Consider the following 8859-nt stretch of genomic DNA (forward strand, 5'->3'; position numbering starts at 1 on the left):
ACATGACGCCTGTATCTTTGTTGTGACTTGGTGTATTGAGACACCATACAAAGTGTATTTAATAACTTCAATGTCAGATTTGTACCCTTCTACTAATAGATGCCCTTCTTTGCAAGGCACTGGAACACCTCCCTGGTCTTTGTGGTTGAATCTGTGTTTGAAATTCACTGCACAACTGAGGGACCTTACAGATAATTGTATATGTGGGGTACAGAGATGAGGTCATTCAAAAAGACTATTATTGCACACAGTGAGTCAATGCAACTTATGTGACTTGTTAAGCAATAATGTTTTATCCTGAACTTATTTAGGCCCGAACAAAGGGGTATAATACTTATTGACTGAAGATATTTCAGCTTTGAATTTTGTATTAATTTGTAACATTTCCTCAAACATAATTCCACTTCGACATTATGTGTGTCGGCCAGTGAGACAGAATCTAAAAGTAATCCATTTTTTATTCAGGCTGTTACAGAACAAAATGTTAAAGTCAAGATGTGTGACTATTTTCTTAAGACCTAGGGTTTCAAGCTCTGGTTGATTTCAAATGTAATGATATTTAGTTACATTGCATTGTGTTTGGTTGTCAAAGCAACAGAATATCAACATTTGAAGATGTATATTCTGCTTTGATAGTTCCATTTGTGTAGCTTTAATTCCAGTTTGTTTAAAATTTTTGTAAAATGTGTATTGAATATTAAAACATATGATGTAACTTGCAGTGAAGCCACTCAGCATTTACATTCAGTTCAGTCATCTAACAGACTAACATCCAGGGCGACCCACAGAAGCAACCAGGGTCAACGCCCTGCTCAAGGGCATGTAGACAGATCTCAGTGAACTATCAGCCACAGGCCCAAGCTCCCAACTGCCAGGCCACCAGCCCTCCAAGATCACCCCCCCCAGTTCCTAGAGAGCTGCCCCTCAGCCATCCGAGACCACCCCCCGCCCTCAAAAAATTATTCAGAATAAACCAATTCCGCATCCCAACCCTCAGCTTCCCTTAGTCCTTCCCACCTATCTCTGCTGGCCACCCTCTTCGGATTTCTATGCATCATATATCTTTCAGCTATGCTGTGATGTTTAACATACAATTTGTATCTATCTAATCGAATGGAATCCACAGATTGCGAGATAGAAATTTATAATTTAAGATGAAAGCATGAATTCTTGAATCTTGCTTCGTTTTATATATCAACTCATACATGCTCTACCATAGAATTGGTCCATCAAATCTCTTCTCAAGTATTTTGTCATCTGCATGGCACAGCTGTCAACATCCTGGTCCTCAAATGAAACTGGAATACTTTCCTATTTATGCTATTTTTATTCCTCCCGCTGCCACCTGCCTCCTCCATTTTTTTAGGTAATGCTGTAATCAATTGGTTGTAATCTTGGATTGAGCAGACCTTTCCAACAATAAAGATAACTGCATGAATGACATAACTCTACCGTTCCAATGTACAATATATATTTTTTTGTTATTCCCTTTTCAAACATCTTTTCATAGTATTTGGTGTAACATTTGTTCTATTTTACAGGGAGATGAAATTGAAATTTGCAACCAGCTCTGCAATGCTGGTTTGGAAAAGAAAGAGACTTTGAAAAAGGTTTCATTTTCAATTAATCGAACATGAGGCATGGGAATCTGCACAAAAAGCCATTTTTAAACAATGAATGAGCTTTTCTCAATAATCTACTTGAGAACCATTTATGGTTCAATTAAAACTTTTGTATAAGTGAAACTTTTATAGAGGTTTAGTGTTTTAATATTTAATCATCTCAACCCACCCAGTTAATTTTCATTATATAGATATGCACGTTTAATCTTGTCTGGTTTAGCATCCCAGATAAAGCTAAATATTTTTTGCTCATATGATTTGAAAAACGAATAATCATAAGTAGGCAGAGCCATAAGTAAGTGAGTAAATTGAGATATGACTAAGGAGTTAATCAGTGTAATTTCTTCATAAATAGACAGGTATTTACCTCTCCATGGTTGCAGGATCTTGTCCAGTTTTACTTGTTTTCTATTGAAATTGATTGTGGGGAGTTCATTTATGTCTTTAGTGATATGAATACCAAGTATGTCTACTTCACCGTCAGCCCATTTTATAGGTAAACTGCAAAGTCATGTAAAATGTGTATTTTTTTAAGATCCAATACGTAATATTGTACACTTACCATAATTAGGTTTTAGTCCAGAGAGTCCAGAAGTTATCTAGATCTTCAATGAGACATTGCAGGAATATAGCTTTCGGACTTAAGATAAAACTTGAGTCATCAGCATACATGGACACCTTTGTTTTTAAGCCTTGGATTTCTAATCCTCTAATGTTGTTATTTGATCTGATAGCTTGCATTTCAATGGCCACAATGAATATATATGGTGACAGTGGACACCCATGTCTAACTCCTTGACAAATCAAAACTCTCTGAGAAGTAACTGCTATTTACTATTTTACACCTGGGGTTGCTATACATAACTTTTTCCTATTTTATAAGAGACTCATTGTAATTGAAAAAAATCCAGGTATTTATAACTAGAATCGAGTCTTATTTCATCAAAATCCGCTATAAATATCAGGCCTGGCTTCTTAGATGTTTCATGTTGTTCTATTATTTCTAGTAGTTGTCGTATATTATCTCTAATGTATTGTCCATGTAAAAAACCTGTCTGATCAGGATGAACAATACCCGGTAAAACATTTTTAGTGCTATGCATTTCCCTAGTATTTTTGAATCACAACATTGAAGTATGAGGCCTCCAGTTTTTTAGATAAACTAGATCTTTCAAATTAATAATTGATATGTTGGATTCACATCTCCATCTCAACCAACAATCTATGCTAAAGAATATGACTAAATCAAATTAAACTTGATTTAAAACATGCATTTAAAGTTTGATTTGATAGATTTTTGGTTGAAATGGAGAAGTTACTGTAACTATACATTTATTTTTATGTAATCATATAAAGCGTGAATGTTCAAGATAGCATACGTAGGTTGTCGCAAGTCTGTGGAGATCTTTACAATTGCTATCATAATCTGTGCAGAATCTCAAACGGCATTGATCACTTGCACCATGTACTTTTAATGTAATCTCAACTACAGTCCAGGTCATTTGGTTCTGCTATTAGATGAAGCACATTGATAAGTAACACATTAATCTGTTGTATAAATTAACAAGATATGTGACATTGTATTCCCGCTTGAAATGTGCTGTGATTTTAAATGGTTGAAAGTGCAGTGATAGACATTTGGGTGATAACTAAACAAAAAATCTGATAGTTTATTCTTTGGAATTTGGTTGTGCTTTTAGATGTTTGAAAGCCTAGTGATAACACATTTGAAATTCAACTAACTTTTGGCTCTTCTTGACTGGGTGAATAAAGGTTGTAATCTCATTGATCAACGTCTCAACCAAATATTACCCACGTTGAAATTACGTGGTGTGCCCAGTGGGAAGGTTGGTATGTAATTGGACTAGAAAGGGGAGAGAAGAGGAGATGAGAAAAGAGGAGAGAGGGCCAGACTTACCGAGCTGTCCAGTACTCCATTGCCATCTGTGTCGTACAGCCGGAACATGACTAGAGGGGAAAGAGAGAAAAGAGAGCCCATGATTCAGCTATAATGACTTCTTGTTAGCACCGCTAACATCCCCAGTCAGACACCCCTCTGGAGAGCAGGGGAAATATTAGAGCGCTACACGACACCACTCCTGTGTTGAAGCAGGGGGAGGTAATAGAGCGTGACATGTACTTCTGTGTTGTTGAGATGTCGGAATCGGTTAGCTGAGATTAGCTGTGTCAGGGTGTGCAGATATAGCTCCCGATGCTAAAGAAGTCTATTAGACACACCACGGCTTAGGATGTCAAGGGGCTAACAAGGACAGGTGCTGAGATAATCCCCAGGGGAGCCCTGCTCCTGATTTACTGCTAGCAACCAGTCACTCACTTACACTGTACTGCTGAGTGTTGAGGCCACTGCAGGCAGGTGTGTGTGTGTGTCTGTGTGTGTGTGTGTGTGTGTGTGTGTGTGTGTGTGTGTGTGTGTGTGTGTGTGTGTGTGTGTGTGTGTGTGTGTGTGTGTGTGTGTGTGTGTGCGTGTGTGAGAGCTCGACTGTATTTGGCCACATAAATATGGCTGTAAACATTATTTGCTTAAATAATTAAATGTATGATCTAAAAAATGTTTTTTTTTTTGGATGACCCAACTGCTGGTTTGCAGGCATTGGGTCACTTAGTTGGGTGGTTTTCTTTAAAAAGAGTGAGGTTGGGTTGTTGATGCTGGGTTATTGAAATATGACCCAGTGGGTCAGATCAGAAGACTGGAGGTGTGGCTTAGTAGGGCGTAGCTTTCAGATAGTTATTTTTGGTCATCCGCAAGAGTAAATGTCATTCTGGTTTATCTGTCTGTTGTATTGTTATCACATGATAAAGTTGAACACTGACACTTTTGTAGCTTTAATGAGGCTTACACATATGAGTTCCTCAAGAGCGTATGCATATCCCAATGTTGTAATTTTATTCTAAAATATGTAATATGCAAAAATATTATTTTGCAGTGTACAAACAACCTGAGCAGGAATTACATTTACACTCACATGTAGCCCCATAAAACGATCTGAAGGCCACACCTATTCCATTAAAAAAAGACCCAGCTGTTGGGTCAACCCAGTATGAAAGTGAATTAAAACCCAACTGAAAACCCAACCTGTTGTGGTATTCACGCAACCTAACTGGCTGGGTCAAAATCACCCAGCATGTGTTCTGTCCAATATTTATCCATCGCTGGGTTACCAAATAACCAAAATTGGGTTGTTTAAAACCCAGGATTTCTTTTGAGTGTATTACCTGAAGTAATTAATTAGACTAATCCTCGCAAATTATGGTAGGATGTCTTTCTGAGTGGTTTAGGGACAGACCTTTTGACTCCACATGACCCTCTTGGTCTTTCAACCACAAGTCACTACAAACTTGCCTCCAACCAACCCCTATAACTCACATTCCAACTTGTCCTCTGGTGTGCCCCTCTCCAGCAGGGACAGGTAACACACAATGTCCTTCAGAAACACCACCTGGGGGGAGAGTAAAGGGGAGCCCTTCTGGGGTGATGGACTCCTCCTCTTCTCCGCTCTGATCCTCTCTATGGATGTAATGTAACAAGAGATCAATGGATGATGGAGATGTCATACAGCAATGACCATGAGCATGACTAAGCAACATGGTAGATTGAAATGTGATATGGCATGGCGATATAGATATGGTGATATGATGTGATAGGCACATAAATCAAATCCAATAAATACCATAGCATGTGTAAAGCTGGTAAAGCTTAGGTAGCTACCAATACACATGCCCTACATTGCCATGCAAAGTATTGAGCTAACAGAAACCAATGGCCACAGCTCAGACAATATTAACCAGCACACTTTATAAAACTGCTAGCTAAAATGCCTTGCTGTGAGTGATAATCAGTACAAAAGTATGTGGACAACCCTTCAAATGAGTGGATTCGGCTATATCAGCCACATCCGTAGCTGACAGGTGTATAAAATTGAGCACACAGCCATGCAATCTCCATAGACAAACATTGGCAGTAGAATGTCCTTACTGAAGAGCTCAGTGACATTCATTGTCATAGGATGCCACCTTTCCAATAAGTCAGTTAGTCAAATTGCTGCCCTGCTAGTGTTGCCCCGGTCAACTGTAAGTGCTGTTATTGTGAAGTAGAAACGTTTAGGTGAAACAACTCCTCAGCCGCAAAGTAGTTGTCCACACAAGCTCACAGAATGGGTCCCCCGAGTGCTGAACGGGAATGTCGAGAGCTTCGTGAAATGTGTTTCCATGGCTGAGCAGCCGCATACAAGCCTAAGATCACCATGCACAATGCCAAGTGTTGGCTTGAGCAGTGTAAAGCTTGTCGCCTTTAGACTCTGGAGCAGTGGAAACGCGTTCTCTGGAGTAATGAATCACACTTCACCATCTGGCAGTCCAACAGACAAATCTGGGTTTGGCGGATGCCAGGAGAACCCTACCTGCCTGAATGCATAGTGCCAATTGTAAAGTTTGGTGGAGGAGGTATAATGGTCTGGGCTGTTTTTCATGGTTCGTGCTCAGCTCCTTAGTTCCAGTGAAGATAAATCTAGACGATTCTGTGCTTCTAACTTGAAACAATTTGAGGAAAGCTCTTTCCTGTTTCAGCATGCCAATGCCCCCGTTCACAAAGTGAGGTCAATACAAAAATGGTTTGTTGAGATTGGTGTCAAAGAACTTGACTGGCCTAAACGGAGCCCTGACCTCAACACCATCGAACACCTTTGGGATTAATTGGAACTCTGACTGCGTAGTGCTTTTACGTGGATTCGGCTAGTGGAAAGCCTTCTCAGAAGAGTGGAGGCTGTTATAGCAGCATAGGGGGTACCAACTCCATATTAATGATTCTGGAATGAGATATTCGAGGAGCAGGTGTCCACATTCTTTTGGTCATGTAGTGTATTTTAGTGCTGTGGCATTAGTAATGTTCCAGGCACAACATTTCTCTAACATTGATGTCATTGGAATTCATTGTTTACGGCAATACCATAGTCTAATACAGCATGCGTCACAACTTTTCCAGGAAAACAGTGTAATTGCCTACAGCACCTGAACAAGGTATTTACCTGGGGAGAGGCGAGGGGAGGCTGGGGACTTGGCTGGGGTGGGGGTCAGAGCATTACTACTGCTACCTGTGGAGAGTTTGGCTTGGGTGCAGGCAGGTGAGTGGTAGGAACCCCCGGGTGTGTGGGCCCCTGTCCCAGAGTGCTGTGAGGAGGACCGGGAGGAGCAGGGAGAGGTAGACACGGCACCTGAACATGTGGCCATCACAATGGAATGCTCTGGTGTGTGCCGGCCCATTGCTGTCAGGATGCTCTTCCCATTCATTCCTAGAAGACAGATAAGGGGGAAAGATGATTTCAGGAAAGATAAAGCAAGATAGGTAGGCAGTGGACTCATTAATTTGCAAACAGTTGTCTTTACAGAAGCAGACATTGAGCATTGAGGATTAAGCCTACAGAACAAAATACACAAAGTAAAGATACCTCACTTTCCAACCATGGGTCATGAAGAGAGATTCAAAATGACAAATAGAAAAAGTTTCAGCATTTCACAACAACCAAAAACCTGACATTTTTTGCAATTTTTCACAACAATAACAAGGATGGTACAGATGAAACAAGAAAGGTCAGGTGAGATATACTCCACACACACAAAACAACCATTTACAACAAACAAAATTCCACTGAGCCATGGTACAGACTACTATCATGTCACCTGCTCCAAAACACAGATCACAAGTCACTTTATAACAGCAGTCAAACACTGTTGACAGACAGTAGCTGGACCATGAGTCTTAGTAGGGTTATCTAAACATTGCCCTGTTGTCCTGCAGTGGTACCTGTTATGGGGGCACAGGCCACTTCAGTCTGTATAGAGATGCCTGCATCAATGGAACGTGGCTCTGCAGACACATCAGGGCAAGAAAAGCAAGACAGAGAAAGTGAGAGGATGTGAAATAGAGGAAGGAATGTGATATAGGCTGTGTTAAAGGGGAAGGAGAAGGAGTGTGATATAGGCTGTGTTAAAGGGGAAACAGAAGGAGTGTGATATAGGCTGTGTTAAAGGGGAAGGAGAAGGAGTATGTTATAGGCTGTGTTAAAGGGGAAGGATAAGGAGTGTGATATAGGCTGTGTTAAAGGGGAAGCAGAGGGAGTCTGATATAGGCTGTGTTAAAGGGGAAGGAGAAGGAGTGTGATATAGGCTGTGTTAAAGGGGAAACAGAAGGAGTGTGATATAGGCTGTGTTAAAGGGGAAACAGAGGGAGTCTGATATAGGCTGTGTTAAAGGGGAAGGAGAAGGAGTGTGATATAGGCTGTGTTAAAGGGGAAGGAGAAGGAGTGTGATATAGGCTGTGATAAAGGGGAAACAGAAGGAGTGTGATATAGGCTGTGTTAAAGGGGAAGGGGAAGGGGAAGGGGAAGGGGAAGGGGAAGGGGAAGGGGAAGGGGAAGGAGTGTGCTATAGGCTGTGTTAAAGGGGAAGCAGTAGGAGTGTAGCATTGGATAGAAAACACTCTGAAGTTTCTAAAACTGTTAAAAATAATGTCTGTGAGTATAACAGAACTGATATTGCAGGTGAAAACCCGAGGAAAATCCATCCAGAAGTTTTTTGTTGTTGAGCTCACTGTTCATTAAAATGCTTGTCTATGGGATATACAAATAAATAGCTTCCAGATTGCAGTTCCTATGGCTTCCACTAGATGTCAACAGTCTTTAGAAAGGGTTTCAGCCTTGTTTTCTGAAAAATAAATAGCAGTTGTAGTTTTTCAAGGTGGCTCTCATTCTGACTGTAGTCTTGTGGCGCGCGTGGATGAGGGTGTGCACCTTGTTATTCTTTCCGATATTGAACATACTACATTTTGTCTGAAATGTGATCATTTATCTACATATTAGGGTACCTGAGGATTGAATAGAAGCGTTGTTTGACTTCTTTGGACTAAGTTTATTGGTAACTTTTGGGATTCCTTTGTACGCATGTTGAACTAGTGGAACGGGTGGATTACTGAATCAAACGCGACAACTAAACTGACTTTTTTGGGATATAAAGAAGGACTTTATCTAACAAAACAACCGGTTGTTGTGTAGCTGGGACCCTTGGGATTGCAAACAGAGGAGGATCTTCAAAGGTAAGTGATTTATTTCTGACTTTTGTGAGGCCTCTGTTAGTTTGGAAAATGTTTATAATGCTTTTGTATGCGGGGCGCTGTCCTCAGATATTCGCATGGTATGCTTTCACCGTAAAGCCTTTTTGAAATCTG

The 8859-nt window shown here is 40.5% G+C and overlaps 1 protein-coding gene across 3 annotated transcripts in view; it reads right to left on the bottom strand.

The window, feature by feature from the left end:
- The window catches only part of LOC118366929 (diacylglycerol kinase beta), a 156164-nt gene that overhangs the window by 92639 nt on the left and 54666 nt on the right, over positions 1-8859 (bottom strand). For 2 of the 3 annotated variants that reach the window (XM_052493671.1, XM_052493670.1), the window contains 3 exons: positions 6665-6928; positions 5008-5148; positions 3541-3590 (listed from right to left, as the gene is read on the bottom strand). In XM_052493671.1, coding sequence (XP_052349631.1) covers positions 3541-3590; positions 5008-5148; positions 6665-6928 — 455 coding nt within the window. Of the gene's footprint in view, positions 1-3540; positions 3591-5007; positions 5149-6664; positions 6929-7440; positions 7499-8859 lie in introns of those variants that run through there. The other variant, XM_052493672.1, reaches the window with a different exon arrangement.

The sequence above is a fragment of the Oncorhynchus keta genome, chromosome 34, assembly GCF_023373465.1.
Source record: "Oncorhynchus keta strain PuntledgeMale-10-30-2019 chromosome 34, Oket_V2, whole genome shotgun sequence".
NCBI lineage: Eukaryota > Metazoa > Chordata > Actinopteri > Salmoniformes > Salmonidae > Oncorhynchus > Oncorhynchus keta.